Raw genomic sequence first — 27,690 nt, 5'->3', positions numbered from 1 at the left:
GATATATTATTATTCATTATCTGTCATCACACAATTCAACCCAAAAAAACCCAAAAAGGAAATACTTAAAATACGTGCTCAAAGCAAGAATGTTATACATATTGTGTTTTACACATGTGTTCTTCAAAACACCAATAATAACTATAAGCAGATTATTCTAGTAGCTTTCACTGCATGTGGAATTAGGTTACACAAAGCACACACTTCCACTCGGTCTTCTGAGCATTGCTGAGCTGTTCATTTGTCATGTCCAGGCATTCAGAATGGAACCAGCAGTTGCAGTTATCACACTGAAGCTGTAAACAAATAACATATGAGCTTTCATAAACACATGAAGTAAATAATTTATTGTGGATTGTCCAGACTGAGAGACCTCTTCCCTCTGACCCCTCCCCAAACCCTCAAACCCTCCTACCCACCTCGACATACAAACTCTGTGTGGCTTCACGTGTTCTGTTGATGTTTACATGATCGAAATAACTTGAACACAAACAAACAAAGAGGAAGACCGCACCGGAAGGAAAAAACTACAAGTCCCAGCATCCTCTGTGTTTAGGGCGCAGTAGTGAAAGTGAAAGCAGGAGGAGGAAGGTGGAGCTGAGGCAGGTGAGTGTTAACATGAATATGTTTCTTCTTATGACATAAAATAATTCCACGCTGTTCGTGTCTGTGGATGAAACGTGAGGCCGGTCGGCTCCTCTGAGCGCTGGTTTCCTGTAAGTAGAGAGGAAGTGAGTTTAGCTGAGCCTCCGTTTAGTGTGAGAGAGCAGGAGGAGAGTGAGAGCTGTGCTGAGGCAGGGTGAGTGTTAACACCGCTCTGACATTACTGTGTCTCTGTGGCGGGAACAACAGGCTCCGTCAGTGGAGGCAAAAATAATCAGACTTTGGTTTTTCAAAGGAAACAACTTTATGTCGGAAGTTCCCGCACGCTCATTGGATAACGATGTGTCAATCTCGAGCTATTAGCCAATGAGCTTGCGGATTCACAGAAGGACCCGCCTTTATCACGGGACTTTAAAAACTACAATGGCAACAGAAACTCTTTGGAGTTCAGGCTGAGGTCATGTTGCTCTGATGTCTGATATTGATTATATTGGTAAACAGGCTGTAGCATTCGTACCACGCTAAGTAAGTTAGCTGGATTTGATTGTTGACGATTTCGCGTGATCTTGGATCGTTCGGTTCTCCGAAGCTCATCCGGGACTTGCTGTCATAGCAACAGATCCGTAAGCGTAAACCTGCTCGGGAGCAGGCTTACTTTATGTAAACAGGATTAGATCGCGGCCACTCAGGTATGTCCGCTCCATTCATATGAAAGCAACAGCTATATTTCTCCACTGTTTTTCCATAAATAAATATTATCAATGTAACTAAAGATAATGCAGCATTTGATTCTTTTATTGATTTCATACAGATACATACAGGTCATTTTCGAAAAAAAAGGAAATGTACTATTAATCATTCTATTACATGTATTTGATTATTTCAGATGTAATTCATATTTTAGAGTAGTAATAGTAAAGTAGAAAAATTTGCATTTCCTGCGAAAATGCTGTGTGGATGCCTTAACGCTGAAGCTGTCTGCTGAAAAAGCTGAGAAGTTACAAAAAGTTGCATGGTGGTGAAAAAAAAAAAATGTCTCCCTGAGCAGGATTCGAACCTGGCCCTCCTGGGCTCAAGGCGACGACTCATCTCACTGTGCCAAACTCGCTCTCACAAGGAAAGAGATGGAGAGACTGACAATTATGGTGGAATGAGTAGAAGCTGCTGAGGATTGTGCTGATAAGAGGTGAAAAGGCTGAAAATTTTACAAAAAAGAGGTGACTCAGTAGAATTTCTGCAGAAAAGAGGGAAAGAAGCAGAACGTTGCGTTGAAAAGAGGTGAATGAGCAGAATTTCTGCTGAAAAGAGGCAGAAGGTTCTGTATGTAGAAAAAGAAGCACTTTTGAACCATGTGTGAAATAAAGAAAGAAATGAAATGAAAGAACAACCTGGTTCTGCTCAAATTCACCAATCAGAGGTACTGCTTCTGTCTGCTTCATCAGGCTGTGTACTTGTTTCTGCCATGTAGCATTAACAATTGTGCTGATAAGAGGTGAAAAGGCTGAAAATTTTGCAGAAAAGAGGTGAATCAGCAGAATTTCTGCAGAAAAGAAGATACTTGGCCCTCCTAGTCCAAAGGCAGCTACTTATCTCACTGAGCCAAACACATTCACACAAAGAAGAGGTGGAGAGACTGATAATGCTGCTGAAATTAGCAGAAGCTGCTGAGAATTGTGCTGATGAGAGGTGAAAAGGCTGACAATTTTGCAGAAAAGAGGTGAATCAGCAGAGTTTCTGCTGAAAATAAATTTTTTTTCTGAAAACAGCCCAAAAACCCTGGAATTTGTGCTGAAAAGGGGTGAAAAAAATGAAAATTTTGCTGAAAAGGGGTGAAAAAGCTGAAATTGAGTTAAAAAAGTTTAACTGTTAACTGAAAGAAATGTTGCCATAAGTGGGATTTGAACCCGGGCCTCCCAGTCTGAGAACGGATGCTCATCTCACTGAGCTAAAACACAGCTCAGCCCGGCAAGGAAAATCAGTGACACCACTGATAATATGGCAGAAATGGGCAAAAAATATTGCAAAAAAAATTCAATATCTCAAAAAGTATAGAAGTTATGAGCACCAAAAGTCATAGCGCACATTAGCAGAAAGAGCAGAATTTTTTAAAGTTTGAACTGAGAAAATCGGCTGAAAACTGAGGGAGTAGTTAAGCGCCAAAAAACGTACGGAAGCAACTAGAATAAAGTAGAATAAAGAACTAGAAAATTTGCATTTCCTGCGAAAATGCTGTGTGGATGCCTTATCGCTGAAGTTGTCTGCTGAAAAGCTGAAAAGTTGCAAAAAGTTGTATGGTGGTGAAAAAAATATGTCTCCCTGAGCAGGATTTGAACCTGGCCCTCCTGGGCTCAAAGCAGAGACTCATCTCACTGTGCCAAATTCACTCTCACAAAGAAAGAGATGGAGAGACTGACAATTATGGTGGAATGAGCAGAAGCTGCTGAGAATTGTGCTGATAAGAGGTGAAAAGGATAAAAAATTTTGCAGAAAAGAGGTGAATCAGCAGAATTTTTGCTGAAAAGAGGTAAAGAAGCAGAAAGTTGCACTGAAAAGTGATGAATCAGCAGAATTTCTGCTCAAAAGAGGTTTTTCCTGAAAAAAGCTGATATTTGTGCTGATAAGAGGTGAAAAGGCTGAAAATCTTGCAGAAGAGGTGAATAAGCAGAATTTGGGCTGAAAAGAGGTGCAAATTCTGCTGAAAAGAGTTCAATCAGCAGAATTTCTGCTGAAAAGAGTTCTGCAGAACTCTTTTCAGGATTCTGCTGAAAAGATGTTTTTGCTGAAAACAGCCCAAAAAACCTGGAATTTGTGCTGAAAAGGGGTGAAAAAAATGAAGATTTTGCTAAAAAGTGGTGAGGAAGCTTAAGTTTACCAAATCAAAGTATTTGTGCCAAAACATAGTATTTCTGCCATATTGTGGTAATTGTGCCACAAAAGTTATTACATTAAAACATGAATACGGATTAAAGATGAAAGAAACTGTCAACAAATTCCTCCACTACAAACCAGTCTGATACCACTTCTTTGCAGTGTTCACATTTTCACATTTAGTAAGGCACTACCCAAAAGGCGCCACAAGAGGGCACTCCAACACAAGAGATGACCTATGTACACTGATGCACTTAGTAACAGTCAGCCTCCTGCTTTGCCACTACGTACTACAGCGGAAATACAGTAGGAGAAATACAATGTTTTTGCAGAAACACTGTAATTTCACTCAAATACTGTGAAATAGCAGTAATACTATGATTTGGCAGAAATACAATGTTTCAGTACAAATACTATGACAAAGCAGAAATACTATGACTTGGAAGTAATACTATAACAAAAGGGATTCCTCAAAATACTATGAAATTGCAGTAATTCTATGATTTGGCAGAAACACTGTACTTCGTACAAATACAATGCTTTGGTAAAAATACTATATTTTGATTTGAACTCTATGATTTGAAAAAGATGAAAGCATTGAAAAAGGTGAAAAGGCTAAAATGAGCAGAAAAGAGATGAATCAGCAGAATTTCTGCAGAAAAGAGGCAAAGAAGCAGAACGTTGCGCTGAAAAGAGGTGAATGAGCAGAATTTCTGCTGAAAAGAGGCAGAATTTCTGCTGAAAAGAGGCAGAAGGTTCTGTATGTAGAAAAAGAAACACGATGAACCATGTGTGAAATAAATAAAGAAATGAAATGAAAGGACAACCTGATTCTGCTCAAATTCACCAATCAGAGCTACTGCCTCTGTCTGCTTCATTAGGCTGTGTACTTGTATGTATTTAGGTCTATATTAGAAAAGCTGCTAAAATGATAAAACTTTGCAGAATTGTGATAAATGATCAATATAAATGACAGGTCTGTGATAGTGTTTAAATTTGTAATGAAAAAAAAATGTTGAAGCAAGGTGGGATTGAACCCACGACCTTTGAGGTGCAGAGCCGTGTCATTACTGATTGCGCCAGCTGGCAATGGGGCGGGCGGCTGAAAGACAGACATTTGTGCAGTCAGAAAATAGATCGCGGTGAGCGGCGAAAAGCGCCGTTTTTTTTGAGTTACAAAACGTCGTGTAACTCAAAAACTAGGAGGGCTAGCAGAATAATTCTTGTACTGGGTGAATCAGCGGACTTTGGTGTATTTTGTCGCGGAGATATGACGAGAGAAGAAACAGCTTTATTTTCAGAGTGTGAGAACTGAGAGGAGGACAGATTTCCACCCCTCAAACAAACGTAATTCATTGCTCAAGGGTAAGATGAATGTAAAAACTGCTTCCACTGTGAGTGTCAGGAGTGTCTGAAGATATATTGGCACAAGCCTCATGTCCTAACTTTGCTTTGTTCAAGAGATATGGCGATTTTAAAATGCCTCCTGTTACAGAATTTCAGCTCTGAATTTCAAAACCTCCCTATACACTTTGAATGGGGAGTAACCTGACTATGTGTCACTTCGAGGTGAATTGCGAAAAAACGGTAAATCTCACAATAAAGACAGTAACATTGTTTGAAAGCCAGCAAAAATACCTACGTTTTGATGTATAATTTGTGGGGGTTGAGTGGAAATCGAGCGAGTAGCAAGAAGTTGTTTGGACATGAAGAGAAAATTCAGAACAGACCAGCACTCACTCTGAGTTAATTGCATAGCAACCATAGCAACGCATGTATTTTCTGAAAAATCACAATTTTAGAACTGAAAACTTAAAGAGAGATAAGATTAAAACGGTAGAAGATCTGAAAAAGCTGAATCACACAGGAATAGCCCAATAATCTGAGAACATTTTAAAGTTTGAATGGAGTTTCTAGGTGAAAGTATGAGGAAGCAGTTAAGTTTCAAAACCAAGCAAGTTTTAGCAGAATTGTGGAAGTTTCCCATTCATTTCAATGGGACAAATTAAAGGAAAAAAGTGTAATATTTTAAAAAGTATAATAGTAATAAACACCAAAAGTCATAGCTGGAATTAGCAGAAAGAGCAGAACAGTTTAGAGTTTGAACTGAGAAAATCGGCTGAAAACTGAGGGAGTAGTTAAGTGCCGAAAAACGTACGGAAGCAACCAGAATAATAAAGAACTAGAAAATTTGCATTTCCTGCGAAAATGCTGTGTGGATGCCTTAACGCTGAAGCTGTCTGCTGAAAAGCTGAAAAGTTGCAAAAAGTTGTATGGTGGTGAAAAAAAAAAATGTCACCCTGAGTAGGATTCGAACCTGGCCCCGCCAGACTCAGAGGAGCTACTCATCTCACTGACCCAAACTCATTTACACAAAGAAGAGGTGGACAGATTGACAATTCTGCTGAAATGAGCAGAAGCTGCTGGGAATTGTGCTGATAAGAGGTGAAAAGGCTGAAAATTTTGCAGAAAAGAGGTGAATCAGCAGAATTACTGCAGAAAAGAGGCAAAGAAGCAGAAACTTGCGCTAAAAAGAGGTGAATCAGCAGAGTTTCTGCTGAAAATAGGTTTTTTTTCTGAAAACAGCCAAAAAACCTGGAATTTGTGCTGAAAAGGGGTGAAAAAAATGAAAACTTTGCTGAAAAAGGGTGAAGAAGCTAAAGTATACCAAATCAAAGTATTTGTGCCAAAACAGTATTTCTGCCATATTGTGGTATTTGTGCTACAAAAGTTACTACATTACAACATGAACACGGATTAAAGATGAAAGAAACTGGCAACAAATTCCTCCACTACAAACCAGTCTGATACCACTTCTTTGCATTGTTGACATTTACTAAGGCACTACCCAAAAGGCGCCACAAGAGGGCACTCCAACACAAGAGATGACCTATGTACACTGATGCACTTAGTAACAGTCAGCCTCCTACTTTGCCACTACGTAATACAGCGGAAATACAGTAGCAGAAATGCAATGTTTTTGCAGAAACATTGTAATTTCACTCATACCCTATGAAATAGCAGTAATACTATGATTTGGCAGAAATACTATGTTTCAGTACAAATACTATGACAAAGCAGAAATACTATGACTTAGAAGTAATACTATAACAAAAGGGATTCCTCAAAATACTATGAAATTGCAGTAATTCTATGATTTGGCAGAAATACTGTACTTCGTACAAATACAATGCTTTGGTAAAAATACTATATTTTGATTTGAACTCTATGATTTGAAAAAGATGAAAGCATTGAAAAAGGTGAAAAGGCTGAAAATTTTGCAGAAAAGAGATGAATCAGCAGAATTTCTGCAGAAAAGAGGCAAAGAAGCAGAACGTTGCGCTGAAAAGAGGTGAATGAGCAGAATTTCTGCTGAAAAGAGGCAGAAGGTTCTGTATGTAGAAAAAGAAACACGATAAACCATGTGTGAAATAAAGAAATGAAATGAAAGAACAACCTGATTCTGCTCAAATTCACCAATCAAAGCTACTGCCTCTGTCTGCTTCATTAGGCTGGGTACTTGTATGTATTTCGGTCCATGTTAGAAAAGCTGCTAAAATTATGAAACTTTGCAGAATTGTAATAAATGATCAATATAAATGACAGGTCTGTGATAGTGTTTAAATTTGTAATGAAAAAAAAATGTTGAAGCAAGGTGGGATTGAACCGACGACCTTTGAGGTGCAGAGCCGTGTCATTACTGATTGCGCCACCTGGCAAGGGGGCCGGCAGCTGAAAAACAAATAGATCAGCAATCAGAAATAGATCGCGGTGAGAGGTGAAAAGCGCCGATTTTTGGAGTTACAAAACGTCGTGTAACTCAAAAACTAGGAGGGCTAGCAGAATAATTCTTGTTCTGGGTGAATCAGCGGACTTTGGTGTATTTTGACTGCGATTTTCACAGCTCTTTGTACCTCCGTCGCGGAGATATGACGAGAGAAGAAACGGCTTCATTTCCAGAGTTTGAAGACTGAGAGAAGGACAGATTTCCACCCCTCAAACAAACGTAATTCATTGCTCAACGGTAAGATAATTGTAAAAACTGCTTGCACTGTGAGTGTCAGCAGTGTCTGAAGATATATTGGCACAAGCCTCATGTCCTAACTTTGCTTTGTTAAAGAGATATGGCGATTTGAAAATGTCTCCTGTTACAGAATTTCAGCTCTGAATTTCAATACCTCCACATAGACTTTGAATGGGAAGTAACCAGACTATGTGTCACTTCGAGGCAAATTGCCAAAAAACGGTAAATCTCACAATAAAGATAGTAACATTGTCTGAAAGACAGCAAAAATACCTACGTTTTGATGTATAATTTGTGGAGGTTGAGTGGAAATTGAGCGAGTAGCAAGAAGTTGTTCAGACATGAAAAGAAAATTCAGAACAGACCAGCACTCACTCTGAGTTAATTGCATAGCAACCATAGCAACGCATGTATTTTCTGAAAAATCACAATTTTGCAACTGAAAACTTAAAGAGAGATAAGATTAAAACGGTAGAAGATCTAAAAAAGCTGAATCACACAGGAATAGCCCAATAATCTGAGAACATTTTAAAATTTGAATGGAGTTTCTAGGTGAAAGTATGAGGAAGCAGTTAAGTTTCAAAACCAAGCAAGTTTTAGCAGAATTGTGGAGGTTTTCCATTCATTTCAATGGGACAAATTAAAGGAAAAAAGTGTAATATTTAAAAAAGTATAATAGTAATAAACACCAAAAGTCATAGCTGGAATTAGCAGAAAGAGCAGAACAGTTTAGAGTTTGAACGGAGAAAATCGGCTGAAAACTGAGGGAGTAGTTAAGTGCCGAAAAACGCGAGCAACTTGAAAAAGAATAAAGTTTAAAGAGAAACAGGAACTCAATAGTGTGGAAGCCCTTGAGGGCATCCACACAATAAAGAGAAACAAGAAAACAATAGTGTGGATGCCTTGAGGCATCCACACAATAAAGAGAAACAGGAACTCAATAGTGTGGAAGCCCTTTAGGGCATCCACACAATAAAGAGAAACAGGATCTCAATAGTGTGGATGCTTCCAGCATCCACACAATAAAGAGAAACAGGAACTCAATAGTGTGGATGCCTTTGAAGGCATCCACACAATTACTTCGTGTAATCAAGATGAGAGACCACGGCTATAAAAGCGAAGGTGGATTTGGGAAGTCTGTCGCTGCCATGTCCTGTCCGTTTGTACGCGAGCAACCCGTTGCAGAAGGTGCAAGACTGATAAGGAGAGTTTTCAGAATTCAGCGTATATTGCGGGATAGACAGGATCCTTTAGCTCAGCGCGACAGTGTGGTCATAGAGAGATATCGATTCTCCCGTGAGGGTATTATTTACTTTCTTTCTCTCTCTCTCTCTCTCTCTCTCTCTCTAGATATATAGATATATATATATAACCCAATTTCCCTCGGGGTCAACCTTCAGGATCAATAAAGTTTTATTGGATTGAATATATCTCCCAACTTACTGTGCATGCTTCAGTCACCCCTTGCATGGGAACAGGTTAAAGTGATGGAGTGTTATGTCAAACTACACACACAAAAAAAACCACAATGTCAATAAATGTCACAGTACATAAAGGGGTGTGACGAGGGGGTGCAGGACCACCTGTCTTTATTTGCTCTGCCCTTTTCTTGGTTGCTGTTATAAACAAACAAACAGATTATTCCAGGGTCTCTTTTCAGGAGACTAAAAGCAATATAAGTGATAAATATTACCATTCTGTAGAATTTTCTTATATTTCACTTTTACTTGTTCCCATGTTCTAGTGGGTCCTGTTGTGGCTCTAATGTGAAAGAGGATATGATGTAATATACTATAATGTGGTATAATATAATATCACATGATATAATGTAATATCATGGATCACTTACGAGTTTAATTTGTCAGCAACTTTCTGCCAGACCTCTCTCCTTGCTTTTGCAGCCTTTGCAGTGTTCCCCTGTGTTTTAATTAAACTCTGAAACTCCTGATATCCCTCAATCAAGAGTTCTTGGTCTGCTGCCGTGAAATACTGAGCGCGCTCCTTCGACATCTTCGTCGACCAATCACAGGGTTGCCGATCAATGTTTCTACCCCTCCTGCGTTCCTCAAAATTTACACCCTCCTTCGTTCCTCGTTACCCAAAATGGTCCCCATCCAAAAGGTGATATAGCAATGTCATATATGAATTTTTTTTTATTTTTTTTTCACATCAGATCTTTTAAACAACTTCAGACCTATCCACAGATATAAAGTTTTTCATAATTGTTTTAATATTTTTTAGGTTTTTTTGGCTTTATTGTCATAAAAACCCCTGTTTTTTGGAGGGGAAAAAACCATAATATGCAATATTTTCAAAAAATTAGTTGCAAATGGAACTACTTGGCATGAGGTTATTAGACCCTTGAATATGTAAAGAATTCATAACAGAATTGATTTGGATGCATTATTATTTTTGGAGCAATAAGAGTTTTTAAAATTTACACCCTCCTTCGTTCCTCGTTACCCAAAATGGTCCCCATCCAAAAGGTGATATAGCAATATCATATATGAATTTTTTTTTCATTTTTTTTCACATCAGATCTTTTAAACAACTTCAGACCTATCCACAGATATAAAGTTTTCATAATTTTTTATATTTTTAGGTTTTTATGGCTTTATTGTCATAAAACCCCTTTTTGGAGGAAAAAACCATAATATGCAATATTTTCAAAAAATTAGTTGCAAATGGAACTACTTGGCATGAGGTTATTAGACCCTTGAATATGTAAATAATTCATAACAGAATTGATTTGGATGCATTATTATTTTTGGAGCAATAAGAGTTTTTAAAATTTACACCCTCCTTCGTTCCTCGTTACCCAAAATGGTCCCCATCCAAAAGGTGATATAGCAATGTCATATATGAATTTTTTTTCCATTTTTTTTCACATCAGATCTTTTAAACAACTTCAGACCTATCCACAGATATAAAGTTTTTCATAATTTTTTTATATTTTTTAGGTTTTTATGGCTTTATTGTCATAAAAACCCCTGTTTTTTGGAGGGGAAAAAAACATAATATGCAATATTTTCAAAAAATTAGTTGCAAATGGAACTACTTGGCATGAGGTTATTAGACCCTTGAATATGTAAAGAATTCATAACAGAATTGATTTGGATGCATTATTATTTTTGGAGCAATAAGAGTTTTTACAATTTACACCCTCCTTCGTTCCTCGTTACCCAAAATGGTCCCCATCCAAAAGGTGATATAGCAATGTCATATATGAATTTTTTTTCCATTTTTTTTCACATCAGATCTTTTAAACAACTTCAGACCTATCCACAGATATAAAGTTTTTCATAATTTTTTATATTTTTAGGTTTTTATGGCTTTATTGTCATAAAACCCCTGTTTTGGAGGAAAAAACCATAATATGCAATATTTTCAAAAAATTAGTTGCAAATGGAACTACTTGGCATGAGGTTATTAGACCCTTGAATGGGTAAAGAATTCATAACAGAATTGATTTGGATGCATTATTATTTTTGGAGCAATAAGAGTTTTTACAATTTACACCCTCCTTCGTTCCTCGTTACCCAAAATGGTCCCCATCCAAAAGGTGATATAGCAATGTCATATATGAATTTTTTTTCCATTTTTTTTCACATCAGATCTTTTAAACAACTTCAGACCTATCCACAGATATAAAGTTTTTCATAATTTTTTTTTATATTTTTTAGGTTTTTATGGCTTTATTGTCATAAAAACCCCTGTTTTTTGGAGGGGAAAAAACCATAATATGCAATATTTTCAAAAAATTCGTTGCAAATGGAACTACTTGGCATGAGGTTATTAGACCCTTGAATGGGTAAATAATTCATAACAGAATTGATTTGGATGCATTATTATTTTTGGAGCAATAAGAGTTTTTAAAATTTACACCCTTTTATGTCCCTCGGTACCCAAAATGGTCCCCATCCAAAAGGTGATATAGCAATATCATATATGATTTTTTTTCTTTTTTTTCACATCAGATCTTTTAAACAACTTCAGGCCTATCCACAGATATGAAGTTTTTCATAATTTTTATAACATTTTTTAGGTTTTTATGGCTTTATTGTCATAAAAAAAACCCTGTTTTTTTTTGGGGGGGGAGGAACATAAAATGCAATAATTTCAAAAAATTAGTTGCAAAATAGATTATTTGACATGAGGTTATTACAGCCTTGAATAGGTCAATAATTGATAAGAACATTAATTTGGATGCATTATTATTATTGGAACAATAACACTTTATTGCAAAAAAACAAACTGAACTGATCTGAACAAACTAAACAAAGATGCAATTTACATTATCGTACATAGCATGAACCACAAGATGGGTAGATTTTGCAGACAGGACATATCTTATATATATCTAACATTTGCAGCAGTTACGATAATAATGTGCTGTTTGCACAATGAGCACTGCTTCCTCTTTTTGGAACGCTGCTCTTTCCCAGCAGCCTCCCCTAAATTGACCGTGCGCTTTGTGTTGTGCATGCGCGCGTCAGTGCATTTCGTGGCGTCTGTGCAGAAAAGACTCGTAAGACCAGGCTGCAAACTATTCTCACAGACTTCAAATGTGCACTTGAATTCAAAAAGATAGAAAACGATCTCTCTGTCTCTCTCTCTGTTTACATGGCACTCGGAGAGTGTAATGACTGCCCCTCCCCCGTCTGCTCAGCAAACAGGTGGCTGTTTTTGCACCCATCCCCCCTCTGCTCAACAAACACGTGGCTGCTTTCACACCTCCCCTCTCCTCTCTGCTGAGAGCAAACACAGGCAAAATGAAGCAGAATAACAGTGACAGAGGTTCAGAGAAAGGGGGAAAAAATGGAGCAGGCCCCCTTTGTTTACTTCAAGGAGGCGGCTCTACGGGCCGTTTTGTTTGCGACCGACACACACACACACACACTCAGTATAAATATATTGTCAATCACATTCACACTACTCTCTTATATCAGTTCCACTACATCAAGACTATTTTATGGTGGTCAGCTGTTTTATTACCATGTATTTTGCATAGTAAGATAACCATGTCCTGCATTCAAAACCAATGAAAATGTCTATAGTGATGCTGTACCTAATATTGTGCTCATTTGATCCAAAACCTATTTTTCCTTTATTTTGAAGGCAGAGGCTTAGATCCATTAGGTATTCACGAGAAAAGCATTATCACATGTCAGGATTACAGTATATCGAAAATATGTGATTATAATGGGAGTCAATGGGGCCTAAAATGGTACGAGGAACGAAGGAGGTAACACCTATGTGAAGCTCCTTTACTATACACCACACCATAGAGGGGATCATTGAATTTTAAAAATAATTCTAAAATGCACATCATAAGTCAGTTTCATGCAACTAGTCTTTAAAATGACTGATATATTGAAAATCAAAAATCCAAAGTTACCCAAAAGGGTAACTTTTTTCACGAGGAACGCAGGAGGGCTACTATCGATGCGTAGCCCCTTTTAAGCCACCCAGTACTTCATCCAGCTATACTAATCGTCAACAACAGGTGTGTTCGGAGAACCGGATTAGCGAGCTCAAAGTTAGCGCGATGATTTGATCTTGGATGTAGTAAGCGAGGTACGAAGAACGGACCCCAGGTCTGTTCTGAAAACTGTCTTTATTTTTTCAAAGTAAGGGAATATCTGTGGTGTGATACCGCGGGCTCATGGGCTAAGGACTTGGATTGACAAGCGCAGATGATTGTGTTGTTTCTTATAAAGGCTTGTGTGTGTGTGCCTTCCTGTGTGTGTCCTTGTGTCAGTGGAACTGAATCAGTGTGTTAGAGAAAGTGCTCCTCTGCTGTGCCATCATCGTGTGGATGCTTCTTTTAAAGTTGGAACTCATGTTTTTATGATCTGCTTCATTTCATTGAACCTTTATTTCTAACCATGAAGTCCCTTTGAGGTTACAGCCTCCTGGTTAGGTTGAGGCTGTTCTTGTGCTTCAGGCTGAAATATGAGGAGTAAGGAGTGGGGCTGGTTAGCCCTCATGACCCTCACCATAACACATACGTCACAGGACAGTGTTTACCACAGAAACTCCATGAAATGATCAATGAGAACTTTAGAAACCCGTCAGTGTGATGCTTCCAGTACAACAGCGCCTCTGACTGTGTGTGTTTGCCTCTCAGACTAACTCCACCCTGACATCAAGAAGATGGAGGAAGAGGATGGAGCAGAATCTGCAGCATCCAGCTGTGTGTCTGTGAGGAGTGACGGGTCCAAAGGAGAACCTCCAAAGTTCAGTAGTGAACCTGCAGCAACAATGTAAGAGAGCTGCTGACTCATTTATTTAGTGTAAATAATGATTTTTGATGCAATGGGAGAAGAAAAATGACAAAAACAGTTTTAAAAATAAGGATTAAAATATTACAAACTATATTTTTGAGTTTCCTGATGTAGTACAAAAATATATGAACATAACTGTATATAGGACAGATATTTTACGTTTTTTTAGGCAGCACCAAAAAAACAAAAATACTATTTTTAAGCTTTCTGAGGTAGTGAGTCAACATGTCACACTGGGTCAAAGGTCAGGGAGTAAAAGTGTGTTTTAAAGGAGGTTTAAAAGCAGCGAGTGAAGGAGCCTGTCGAGGTAAATCGTTCCATAACTGATCAAATTGAGTTGGTGGACCTCTGTGTGAAATCAAGCATCTGGTCCACAGAGAGGATAACCCTCAAATGGGCTGTACAACATTATATAGTGAGACAAAAACAGAGATTATCGTAGCCATCGCTCTCTCGCATGGACGTGGCAGTCTTGCTGTCTGCTGCGAATCCTCCCCGTACCTCCGTGACCTCGTCTGGTAAGCAAATCTTTCAAATAATCCCACCCTCAAAGGGATGATGTCTCCTTTACTACGGTTACTTTACTTGGTCACCGTGTGAATTTCTTTGAAATGAACCAAATTCTTTTATTTGTTGGTTGTTGCATATTTAAGCTCTACAGTCAGGAAAGGAGGAGATGAGGCCTCAACAATGTTGGGTTGTAGCTGTGGTTCAGGTTAGAGTGAGTGTCCATGGAATAAATGTAAGTCAGTGAACTGGAAACATGACTGTGTTCAAACTTTTCCTTTTTATAATGAGTCTAATCAAAGGTGCACAGAAGTATCTCCACTTTGACTTTTCTGTGTCACCATCAGAGCTTCTGCACAGTGTGGAGAAAGATCCAGAAGCAGAGCTGGACTGCAGACAGCCAGTCAGAGCAGCTGTGTACAAAGTAAGACTGAACATCTGTCTGCTGATGGACTCATTTCTGAAAACTGGACTTCTTGTGTTGTTCAGACATTGAAGAGTTTTCTTTCTCTTTAGTCTCATTGTTTTCTTTCTTTCAGCAGATGTTGGTCTGCTGGAGGTTTTAGATGAACATAAGATCAGTCTGAGGAGGAGATGTGAACGTGTGACTGAAGGAAGTGATGAAACAGGAAGTAGAACCCTCCTCAACAGGATCTACACTGAGCTCTACATCACAGAGGGACAGAGTGAAGAGGTTCATACCCAACATGAGGTGAGGCAGCTGGAGACAGCTTCCAAGATGGACGCCCTCCATGACGCTCCAATCAGGTGCCAGGACATCTTTAAAGCCTTCCTGACCAACAGAGACCCATCAGAGTGGTTCTGACCAACGGCGTGGCTGGTGTTGGAAAAACCTTCTCAGTGCAGAAGTTCACTCTGGACTGGGCAGAGGGCTTGGAGAACCAACATGTCAGTGTGGTGGTTCTGCTTTCATTCAGGGAGCTGAACCTGATCAGAGATGAGCAGTACAGTCTTCTGGAGCTGCTCCATGTTTTCCATCCAACATTACAGAAGGTCACAGCAGAGAAGCTGGCTGTCTCTCAGCTTTTGTTCATCTTTGACGGCCTGGATGAAAGCAGACTTTCATTGGATTTCACCAACAGGAAGCTGCTGTCTGATGTCACACAGAAGTCATCAGTCAGCCAGCTGCTGACAAACCTCATCCAGGGAATCTGCTTCCCTCGGCCTCGTCTGGATAACTTCCCGACCTGCAGCAGCCAATCAGATCCCTCCTACATGTGTTGACAGGCTAACAGAAGTACGAGGCTTCACTGACGCCCAGAAGGAGGAGTACTTCAGGAGGAGATTCAGTGATGAAGAGCTGTCCAGCAGAATCATCTCCCACATGAAGACATCCAGGAGCCTCCACATCATGTGTAGTATCCCAGTCTTCTGCTGGATCACTGCTACAGTTCTGGAGCACATGTTGACTACAGAGCAGAGAGGAGAGCTGCCCAAGACCCTGACTGACATGTACTCACACTTCCTGCTGGTTCAGACAAAGAGGAAGAAGAACAAGTACCATGAGGGACATGAGACGAGTCCACAGGAGCTGACGGAGGCTGACAGGGAAGTTCTTCTGAAGCTGGGGAGGCTGGCGTTTGAACATCTGGAGAAAGGAAACATCATGTTCTACCAAGAAGACCTGGAGCAGTGTGGTCTGGATGTGACAGAGGCCTCGGTGTACTCAGGAGTTTGTACAGAGATCTTCAAAAGAGAGTGTGTGATCTTCCAGAAACCAGTCTACTGCTTTGTTCATCTGAGCATTCAGGAGTTTCTGGCTGCAGTCTACATGTTCCACTGTCACACCAACAGGAAGACAAAGGTGGTAGAAGGTTTTCTAGGGAATCTCCGAGAAGAATACAAAAACAGATCTTTTTTTAAGAACATGTTCAAGTCTTATAGCTTCACATCAATGGATGTCTTTTTGACTAAAGTCATGGAGAAATCCCTCCAGAGTAAAAATGGCCACCTGGACCTGTTTGTTCGCTTCCTTCATGGCCTCTGTCTGGAGTCCAACCAGAGACTCTTAGTAGGTCTGCTGGGTCAGACAGAGATCAGTCCAGGAACCATCCAGAGAGTCATCAACAACCTGAAGAAGGTGAACAGTGATGAAATCTCTCCTGACAGAAGCATCAACATCTTCCACTGTCTGATGGAGATGAACCACCTCTCATTATTTCAGGAGATCCAAGAGTTCCTGAAGTCAGAGAACAGATCAGAGAAGGAACTCTCTGAGATCCAGTGCTCAGCTCTGGCCTTCATGCTGCAGATGTCAGAGGAGGTTCTGGATGAGTTGGACCTGCAGAAGTACAAAACATCAGTGCAGGGACGACAGAGACTGATTCCAGCTGTGAGGAACTGCAGAAAGGCTCGGTGAGTCCAGATGTGATCATTAACATCATTGATCAGTGTAGGTTAGTAGTTTAACTTTGAAAATAAAATCAGATTGTAAGCACAAAGTGTTTGTGTCCGTACGCTGCAACCTTCCACACCATCCTTTATTGTACAGACTCAGCAGCAGCTCCATGGATCCCAAATCCAAGAGTGGAGAACAGATTTGAAGTGTGTCACATCCATGCAGTCACAGCTGTTTCCACCATGTTTCCACTGATATTAATCCTGTTCAATGACACGTTTCATATCAATGAATATGTTCTTTAGGACGTCCACTGACATGTTTAAGTGTCCTGCTGGAAATCACTCAAATCATCCATGAAATCCATGAAAAATCCTGTTAGTGTTTCTAACTTCACCTCTCTGTCTCTCTCTCTCTCCATCCTCCTCACTGCTTCTTTCACTGATAATCACACAAACATCGTATTCAGCTACAAAATAACACAATAATATCATCTGATGATCATTATTATAAGAGCAGGATCCATATTTGATATCAGAGTAACACACTGCTTGGTTATGTGCAGTCATCGTCAATGACTGTGGGTCAAACAGAAGCTCTCTGATTGGTTGCTGACCTTGGTCACCTGTCCACTCTCACCTGTTTGTGTTTGCTCTCTCTTTGCTGTCTCCATCTCTCTCTCCTTTCTCTCCCTCTCTGTCTTTGTACCGTCACTCAGGTCCAATGGAAACAGTGACATTTACAAACCAATCAAAGACAAACTGATCCATGTCAGGTTATAACAATATTCAAAGTGAATACAGGCTGCTGCTGGACACAGACAGGTAACATCATTTTGACTTGCTGTCACCTGGATCTGGACTCATAAACACTGAAGCCCTGAACAGGAATACAAATCATTTTCTGCCAACTAGCGACACACCAGCAGATAATGGCTCAGAAAGCTAAAATGAGCCAATCATTTCTGTGTTTAGTTCCCCTGAAATCAGATCTGATATCAGCAGCTCTGAGTTCATTCATCATTATTGTCCAGTGATGAGATTTCTGCTCCGTTTGGTAACAGTCAGCAGGTTTTTCCTGCGTGTGGACGTGAACAGTCGTACCTGACAGCAGGTAGCAAACAGAGATCATCTTTCCAGCTGGAACTCTTCACTGAGCTGAACTCATTCAAAATGTTCTGGAAACAGGAAACAGTCCAAATGTGTGTCTTCACTCTGACTCTGGATCAGATCTCAGTGACAGACTGTGGACGTTATGGAAGCCTAAATGTGACACCATGTTCCTCCTTCATCTGCAGATTAAAGCCAAACAAAGATTCTCATTAAAAGTCTGTAGGTCTGAGAGAGACTCAATCATTGTGTCATGTCAAACACAGTAAGAGGAGCTGAAGCACAGATGTGAAGAGCAGATTTATCAGATTATGACCTCACTCTGTTTTGTCTTCATATACATTCAGTCTGTGTTTATAATGCAGATTTTCTGCTTTTATAATAACACATTTATATTTTCTATCATCACAGACTGACTCAGTGTCGACTCTCAGAGTCTCACTGTGAAGTTGTGGCCTCAGCTCTGAAGTCCAACCCCTCCCATCTGACAGAGCTGGACATGAGTGAGAACAACCTGCAGGATCCATCACTGAAGCTTCTGTGTGCTGGACTGGAGAGTCCAAACTGTCGACTGGAGACTCTGAGGTGAGTTCACTGACTGTGGCTGTTAAAGTTTTTCTATATTTCAGGTCTTTGATGTTTGAAACTTTCTTTAGTTCCTAAATGTTCAGGATGTGTCTGAAGACAAATGTGAAGAAGTTTGAGTGCTTTCAGAAATGTTGTGTCTTTCCAAACGACTGAACAACAGTTTTTCCTTTTGGCTCCAAACAGAAGTGACAGACTTGAGCAGGGTTCATTTAAAGGCTGACAGAAGTGGAGTGGTGACGGGGAGATGTTTGACAGGACAGTGTTTCAGCCTCCACAGGTTCATGTTGTGCTCCATCAGTCAGTGAAGATGAAGTCAGTGCTGATGAGGCTGTAGAGTGTGTGAGGGATGTGAATGAGGATGATGAAGATCTGATGATAGCAGATAAAAACAGGCTGCAGAGACTTTGAGCCATACAGGGCACACAGTATGTGTACAGAGCAGCTGAAATCATTCTGGAGGCCTCACTGGAATATGGAAGCATCACAGTACAGCTTCACTAAAGTCTCTGACATGAGATGAGAAATGAAGCAGCCAGAGCTTTTTCATGAGTGGAAATCCACTGTGTCTGTGAGCTGCTGCTACAGCCTCCAGATTAGCCAGCAGCTCATCCTGCTCAACATTTTCTCACCAACTTTAATGGAAGTGTGATGTTTTCAGCTGGAGTGATGGTCAGGGTGGCCTCCCTCTCCTCTTCTTCTCCTCTTCCTCTTTCATTTGTAAAGCCACTTCTGCTGCTTTCATTCATTTGAAGTCCTGTAGCTGAGTTTGGGAGAGACTAACAGCCTCGGCAGCAGAGGGGAGAAAGGCTGTAACACCACCACTTTACTCTGTTCTACCTGTCACATCATTTTATCAGGAAACAAATATGTTTTTTTTTCCAACAATATCTTTATTATTTTTTACATTTTAGTGACTTGCAAACAGTCCAACACTCTAAATACTACATGAACATACACTCCTCCAGACAACAAAAAGAAAACAAAAAAGTCGTAAGATTTATCACTCCATTAAAGGCCTAAATTTGTCATTGTCACAAATCAAATGTCATTGTCCACAGTCCTCGTCCTCCTCAGATAATACAAATCCTTCCACAAAGTTCACAAATGGCCCCCATACCTTCTCAAAAACATCCAATTTCCTTTTCAGTATACATGTTATCCGCTCCAATGGCAAAGTCACCATCATTTGTTTTATCCACTGTGTGATACTCAGTTCCCTTGTGTCTTTCCATTTTAGTGCAATTAATCTTTTTGCTTGTAACAAACCCATATCAATAAACATTCTGTCACTTTTTGTGTACCTCATGTTTTCTGGGTACAATCCCAAAATAAGGAAGCCAGGATCCAAAACAACCTCTTTGGATAATATTTGTTTCATAGTTTGTGTTACTGCAACCCAAAAGGATCCTATCTTCCTGCAATCCCAAATACAATGCCAAAAATTACCTTTATCTTCATTACATTTATTACAAGTGTCTGGAATATTGGAGTTGTACTTATTTAATTTTTCCGGAGTAATATATATACGCATTAACCATTTGTATTGCAACAACCTTAGTCTAGAATTAATTGTTTGTTTATGAGCTTTTGTGCAAACCAATTCCCATTGTTCCATGGATATGTCCTTTTTTAAATCATTTTTCCAGGCGTACAACCTTCCTAACGAATTTTCAGATGTTTTGGACCTAATTAATTTATATATTTCTGATATTGCCCCTTTTTTTGAACTGCTTTTGCTAATTATGTCTTCCAATTCTGATTTTGGGGGTTTGGTGCAGGTATTATTTTGTTTTGCTCGAATGTAACTTCTAATTTGGAGATATTTAAAAATTGCTTTCTATCTATATTATATTTATGTCTAAGCATATCAAAGGACATCATATCTTGAGAATCTGTTGTATATAAATCTTGGATTTTTTGGAGTCCTCTAATTGACCATTGTCAATTGACACACTGCTTGGTTATGTGCAGTCATCATCAGTGACTGTGGGTCAAACAGAAGCTCTCTGATTGGTTGCTGACCTTGGTCACCTGTCCACTCTCACCTGTTTGTGTTTGCTCTCTCTTTGCTGTCTCCATCCTCTCTCTCCTTTCTCTCCCTCTCTGTCTTTGTACCGTCACTCAGGTCCAATGGAAACAGTGACATTTACAAACCAATCAAAGACAAACTGATCCATGTCAGGTTATAACAATATTCAAAGTGAATACAGGCTGCTGCTGGACACAGACAGGTAACATAATTTTGACTTGCTGTCCCCTGGATCTGGACTCATAAACACTGAAGCCCTGAACAGGAATACAAATCATTTTCTGCCAACTATCGACACACCAGCAGATAATGGCTCAGAAAGCTAAAATGAGCCAATCATTTCTGTGTTTAGTTCCCCTGAAATCAGATCTGATATCAGCAGCTCTGAGTTCATTCATCATTATTGTCCAGTGATGAGATTTCTGCTCCGTTTGGTGACAGTCAGCAGGTTTTTCCTGCGTGTGGGCGTGAACAGTCGCACCTGACAGCAGGTAGCAAACAGAGATCATCTTTCCAGCTGGAACTCTTCACTGAGCTGAACTCATTCAAAATGTTCTGGAGTCAAAACAGGAAACAGTCCAAATGTGTGTCTTCACTCTGACTCTGGATCAGATCTCAGTGACAGACTGTGGACATTATGGAAGCCTAAATGTGACACCATCTTCCTCCTTCATCTGCAGATTAAAGCCAAACAAAGATTCTCATTAAAAGTCTGCAGGTCTGAGAGAGACTCAATCGTTGTGTCATGTCAAACACAGTAAGAGGAGCTGAAGCACAGATGTGAAGAGCAGATTCATCAGATTATGACCTCACTCTGTTTTGTCTTCATATACATTCAGTCTGTGTTTATAATGCAAATTTTCTGCTTTTATAATAACACATTTATATTTTCTATCATCACAGACTGACTCAGTGTGGACTCTCAGAGTCTCACTGTGAAGTTGTGGCCTCAGCTCTGAAGTCCAACCCCTCCCATCTGACAGAGCTGGACATGAGTGAGAACAAGCTGCAGGATTCATCAGTGAAGCTTCTGTGTGCTGGACTGGAGAGTCCATACTGTCGACTGGAGACTCTGAGGTGAGTTCACTGACTGTGGCTGTTGTTGTTTTTCTATATTTCAGGTCTTTGATTGATGTTTGAAACTTTCTTTAGTTCCTAAATGTTCAGGATGTGTCTGAAGACAAATGTGAAGAAGTTTGAGTGCTTTCAGAAATGTTGTGTCTTTCCAAACAACTGAACAACAGTTTTTCCTTTTGGCTCCAAACAGAAGTGACAGACTTGAGCAGGGTTCATTTAAAGGCTGACAGAAGTGGAGTGGTGACGGGGAGATGTTTGACAGGACAGTGTTTCAGCCTCCACAGGTTCATGTTGTGCTCCGTCAGTCAGTGAAGATGAAGTCAGTGCTGATGAGGCTGTAGAGTGTGTGAGGGATGTGAATGAGGATGATGAAGATCTGATGATAGCAGATAAAAACAGGCTGCAGAGACTTTGAGCCATACAGGGCACACAGTGTGTGTACAGAACAGCTGAAATCATTCTGGAGGCCTCACTGGAATATGGAAGCATCACAGTACAGCTTCACTAAAGTCTCTGATATGAGATGAGAAATGAAGCAGCCAGAGCTTTTTCATGAGTGGAAATCCACTGTGACTGTGAGCTGCTGCTACAGCCTCCAGATTAGCCAGCAGCTCATCCTGCTCAACATTTTCTCACCAACTTTAATGGAGTTGGAGTTTTCAGCTGGAGTGATGGTCAGGGTGGCCTCCCTCTCCTCTTCTTCTCCTCTTCCTCTTTCATTTGTAAAGCCACTTCTGCTGCTTTCATTCATTTGAAGTCCTGCAGCTGAGTTTGGGAGAGACTAACAGCCTCGGCAGCAGAGGGGAGAAAGGCTGTAACACCACCACTTTACTCTGTTCTACCTGTCACATCATTTTATCAGGAAACAAATATGTTTTTTTTTTCCAACAATATCTTTATTATTTTTTACATTTTAGTGACTTGCAAACAGTCCAACACTCTAAATACTACATGAACATACACTCCTCCAGACAACAAAAAGAAAACAAAAAAGTCGTAAGATTTATCACTCCATTAAAGGCCTAAATTTGTCATTGTTTTTGATATTGCCCCTTTTTTTTGAACTGCTTTTGCTAATTATGTCTTCCAATTCTGATTTTGGGGGTTTGGTGCAGGTATTATTTTGTTTTGCTCGAATGTAACTTCTAATTTGGAGATATTTAAAAAATTGCTTTCTATCTATATTATATTTATGTCTAAGCATATCAAAGGACATCATATCTTGAGAATCTGTTGTATATAAATCTTGGATTTTTTGGAGTCCTCTAATTGACCATTGTCTAAAAACTTTATCCTCTCTTCCTGGTCTGAAATCCTGGTTTCCCCATATCCGTGTAAACTGTGACAATACATCAGGTTCCTTCATATATCTTTTTACATCATACAACACTTTGACCATGTTCTTTACCATTGGATTTTTTGCCTTTTTAATCAAGTTTACTGCTGTGTCTGAGAAAAAATATAAAGGTAAAGGTGGATGTAAATTAATACTTTCCATCTCTGTCCATTGTGGGGCGTTATTTAAATCAAAATAGTATCTTATAGACCTGATTTGACATGCCCAATAATACCACTCAATATTTGGACACATGACCCCACCCTTGTTGTATGGTAGATGTAGCAATGACAATCTTATCCTGGGTCTCCCGTTTTTCCATAAAAAACCGAGAACAAGCTTTTTGATCCTGCCAAACCAATCAACAGGAGGCGGCAGGGGGATGTTCTGATACGCATAAAGCACCTTTGGCAGTATACTCATTTTGTATATATTAATCCGACCAATTAGAGAAACTGGTAAAGACATGCATCTGTCCACTATCTCTGTTATTTCTTTAGAAAGTCTTTCATAGTTACTTTCCACAATCTCACTCAATTTGGGGCGAAATCATTATTCCTAAATACATAAATTCCTTTACTGTCTTAAAATGAGATGTTACTACGGGTGGGTTTTTCCTTTCTTCTTCATTTAGTAATAAAATGGATGATTTAGATTTGTTAATGACATACCCTGATATTTGACCAAACTCCCCTATCAATCTGAGCAAAGCAGGTATAGATTCTTTTATTTTTGAAAGATATACTATTACATCGTCTGCGTACAGCGAGATCCTATGTTCTACTCCATTTACTGTGATTCCTGTCAGTGATAAACTCGAACGTACGGCTATAGCAAAGGGTTCCATAGCTAATATAAATAACAGTGGACTTATCGGTGAGCCTTGTGGACATCCCCGTTTCACCCTTATTGGTTTAGAGATATTTTTATTTGTCAAGATTTCAGCAGTTGGATTTGAATGTAATAATTGTATCCATCTTCGAAACACATCTCCGTAACCAAATCTAGTCAGGACATCAAAAAGATAGGGCCACTCAACCCTATCGAATGCTTTTTCGGCATCCAGTGAGAGTAAGGCCCTCTCTGAAGAATTGTTTAGTCCCTCTATAATGTTAAAGACTCTTCTCACATTATGCAGACCTTGGCGTCCCAATATAAAACCGTTTTGATCTCTATGAATTAATGAGGGGAGAGTATCTTGCAGACGTGTTGCTAATATTTTACCCAACACCTTAAAATCAGAATTAAGTAAGCTTATCGGCCTCAAATTTTCACATTTATTACTCGGTTTTCCTGGTTTAGGTAACAAAATGATTAGTGAGCCTCTTAATGATTTAGGGAGATTTCCTTTGCTAAATGATTCCTGATACATTTCCAATAATGGTTTCATTAATTTACTTTTAAATTTTTTATAAAAATCTATTGGGAATCCATCTGGTCCAGCTTTTTTACCTGATCTCATATTGTTAATTGCCCTGCTTATTTCCTCTTCGGTGATTTCTGCATCTAATTGTTGTTTTACTTCGTCAGCAATAGTAGGAATATTTATTTTATCCAGAAACGCATTTCTGGAGCTTTGATCTGATATATCCTGAGATTCATAAAGTGTTTCATAATAGTTCCTAAACTCCTTGTTCATTTCAATCGGATCCATTATCATTTCCCCTTTGCTGTTTACAATCGACGTTATATTTTTCTGCACTTCCAATTGTTTAATTTGCCATGCCAATATTTTTCCAGGTTTTTCTCCTTGTTCATAAAAAGACTGATTTAATCTCAAAATGTTCGAAGCTGCTCTATCTGCCGATTCTTTATTATATTGTGCTTTTAGTATTAGCAATTCTTTCTCTATCAATGGGTCTCTATTTTTGAATACTAGTTCCTCTAGTTTTTTAATTTTCTTTTCCATTTGCTGTCTTGTTTTGCATTTTTCTTTAGATTTCGATGAAGTATATGCAATCATAACTCCCCTTAAACATGCCTTGAATGCCTCCCACCTGATACTAGCTGATGTTTGTGAGCTATTTATGGTAAAATATTCATCTATTTCTTTTTCTACAAAGGTGAGGAATCCTTCATCATTCAGCCATTTCTGGTGTAAGCACCATCTATGTTCCATTATTAAGTTGTTATGTGTATATATGATATTACAGGGAGCATGATCTGATATTAATATACTGTCATACGAACATGTCTTTATGTTTGATAGGAGGTTTGCTGATACCAAGAAATAGTCTATTCTGGAATATGTATTAAATGTTTTGGAATGGCAAGAATAAATTATATCATCGGGTTTTAACTGTCTCCAGATGTCAATCAAATGAAGTTCCTTCATAAAGTGAAGAATTGTCTTTCGGCTTTTGTTATGTGCCTGATCAGTCCCAGTCAGTCTATCCTTACTGGGATCCAGAACACAATTCCAGTCTCCTCCTATGATGCATTTTCCTTGGAGTGATGAAATTGTGAGAAAAAGATTAGTAAAAAATGTATCATCATCTGTATTTGGTCCATATACATTAATTAAGTTAATGGTTTCTTGTACAAGTGATCCCTGGATGATCAGATATCTACCAAATTTGTCTTTAATTACATTTTTGACCTGGAAAGGTACTGATTTATGTATTAACGTGATTACTCCCCGAGCATTAGATCTAAATGGTGCCGCATACAACGAACCCTGCCACCTCCTGCCAACCTTAATATGTTCCTCCTCCAGCGAGTGTGTCTCCTGAAGAAAAACTATTTTAGCTTCCAGATCTTTCATTTTGTTCATTACTTGCTTAATCTTTTTATTACTTTTTAGGCCTCTACAATTCCAAGAGATACATTTAACGTCCAATTTCCGAGTCAACACATCTCACATGCATTACTAAATGCTTAAACTTGTCTGAGAGTGCGAACAAAACAGAACACAAAACACAAACTTTAAATGAACAAACCATACAAAAGAAAAAACACAAAAAACCCCACCCACCCAGTTCCTGGGTAACCCATTCAAATTCTACTTCCAACTTTAACCATATACAGATCTCAGTTTTAAGATCTGCTAACTTAAAATGACTATGGCATTATGCCTGGCTCTTCCTTGCTCCCTGTATCCTTAATGAATCCTTTAGCTTTGCTAATATTCCACTGCCCCTCAATAATTAACTTCTTTTGTTTTCTTTAACATAAATAAATAAATAAATAAATACAAAACAAACAAAAAAACAAACAAAAAACAAACAAAAAAAACCCAACAACAACAAAACAAAACATAAATGAAAATGAAAAACAAAAGAGTAGAATAAAATAAAAATCGAAAGTTATCATTATTTCTGTCTAGTTATCTGTGTAAGTGATTAAATACAAAAAATAAATAAATAAATAAATAAATAAATACAAATAAATTAACAGGAAAAAAAAAATCGAAAAAAAATCACTTTGTTCTTAGTTACCTTGTGCTTTGATAAAGTTAACTATATCCTTTTCCAAAAATGAATCATTACTCCAGATTGCTAGACCTAATAATATCTTCCTCATTTCTTGCTCTCCTGGATCTTCTTTATGAAGCTTTGGACTTCTTCTGGTGTGTTAAATCTGTGGACTTGCTCCTTGTATGTTACTATCAGTTTAGCTGGTGGTACGATACCACTTCTCAGTCCCATCTTCCAGAGTTGTTGCCGTACCTCTCCAAACTTCTTCTGTTGTTTGTGCACCTCTGTGGCGACGTCCTCATAGAATCTCACCCTTTTGTTCTTGTACAAAATGTCCTTTTTCGATCTTGCTGCTCTGAGCACCATATCTTTCTGTTCATAGTTAAGAAAGCACATAATTAATGTTCTTGGAGGTTCCCCAGGCTTTCTTTTTGGGCCAATGCGGTGTGCTCTCTCGATAACCAGAGGGCTCCTTGATGTGTTCAACTCCAATACGTCCGTTATCCAGTTTTCCAGGAATCCACAGGTGTCCGCGCCCTCTTCTCCCTCTGGAACTCCGACCAACCTGAGGTTATTGCGTCGGGATCTGGTTTCCAAATCCACTAATTTATCCATCATTTCCTTATTTTCTTTCTCTAATCTTGAAATGGTGGTCCCCATCACCACATGTTCATCTTCTACATTTGAAATGCGTTTCTCCGTCTGCTCTACTCTCCCCACACATTCAGATAATTTTTTCTGCATTTCATTCATGGCTGCCACAACCTCGTCTGCCTTGCCGGAAAACTTGGCCACTGCGCCCTCCAACTTGTCCCAAAGTACAGTTTGCGTGTTTGCAAGCTTGTTTTCAATACCTGCAAACTCCTCTCGTATGGCACGCTGCAGCCTCTCCTCCATGTTGCCACTATCCGCGGGGCCGTGTTCACTCATGATGGCTGGCTTGTTAGCTGCGCTGGCCTCAGACGCGCTAGCTTCACCGCTAAACCCCGATAATTTGGTTTGTGTGGTTGACTTAGTCTTCTCCTTGATAGTTTTACCAGGTCCAGGCATCATGGGTCTACAGCGTATTTCGTTTTCGTGTTTTGGAGCGTTTTTCCCTTAATTTTAAGGATTTAGCAAAGTTACCTGCAGGAGCAGTTCAGAGCTCGACCGATTGCTACGGTGACGTCATCGGAAGTCAACAAATATGTTTTTACTATGTTTGTCTTGAAGATGTAAGAAGATCACATGATGCTTTTTATTATTGTGTTGGTTTGTTTCCTGTCTCTTGGATGGAGCCCAGCTGTGCGTGGCCCCTGGGCCTGTGGTCAGAGTGTGTGCTGGATAATCCGGCCCAGGATGAGGCCAAACTGACATGGGATGAAATGTCTGTCACATAATTGAGCTTCGTGTAGTTTCATTTCTGCACAATTTAAAAACAACCAAAACTTTGTTCTGTCTTTTCTATGTTATACTGTAGACTTTCTTTGATACTGTGTCCAAAAGGA

The 27,690-nt window shown here is 39.2% G+C and overlaps 1 protein-coding gene and 1 long non-coding RNA gene across 2 annotated transcripts; both read left to right on the top strand.

Moving 5' to 3' along the window:
• The first annotated feature begins 448 nt into the window (after positions 1–448).
• On the top strand, positions 449–14,883 carry LOC120438838. The gene is made up of 4 exons (XR_005612195.1): positions 449–606; positions 13,626–13,761; positions 14,637–14,713; positions 14,829–14,883. It is a non-coding gene; the product is annotated as an uncharacterized LOC120438838 (long non-coding RNA).
• Positions 14,884–15,966: 1,083 nt separating this feature from the next.
• Positions 15,967–21,455, top strand: LOC120439045 (NACHT, LRR and PYD domains-containing protein 3-like). The gene is made up of 3 exons (XM_039609712.1): positions 15,967–16,665; positions 18,169–18,342; positions 21,278–21,455. The coding sequence occupies exons 1-3, from the start codon at positions 16,082–16,084 to the stop codon at positions 21,453–21,455; spliced, it is 936 nt and encodes a 311-aa protein (XP_039465646.1). The 5' UTR covers positions 15,967–16,081.
• Positions 21,456–27,690: the final 6,235 nt, after the last annotated feature.

The sequence above is a fragment of the Oreochromis aureus genome, linkage group 3, assembly GCF_013358895.1.
Source record: "Oreochromis aureus strain Israel breed Guangdong linkage group 3, ZZ_aureus, whole genome shotgun sequence".
NCBI classification, from domain to species: Eukaryota; Metazoa; Chordata; class Actinopteri; order Cichliformes; family Cichlidae; genus Oreochromis; species Oreochromis aureus.
The sequence above is the reverse complement of the archived record's forward strand: the minus strand, read 5'-3'. Positions and strand labels throughout refer to the sequence as shown.

What these genes read in the sequence shown, in the direction of transcription:
- LOC120439045 (XM_039609712.1), top strand. Translation starts at nt 16,082, where the DNA reads ATGTTCCACTGTCACACCAACAGGAAGACAAAGGTGGTAGAAGGTTTT. An exon ending in AGGAACTGCAGAAAGGCTCG is followed by an intron (nt 16,666 to 18,168) that starts GTGAGTCCAGAT and finishes CTATCATCACAG; the next exon opens with ACTGACTCAGTGTCGACTCT. An exon ending in TGTCGACTGGAGACTCTGAG is followed by an intron (nt 18,343 to 21,277) that starts GTGAGTTCACTG and finishes CTATCATCACAG; the next exon opens with ACTGACTCAGTGTGGACTCT.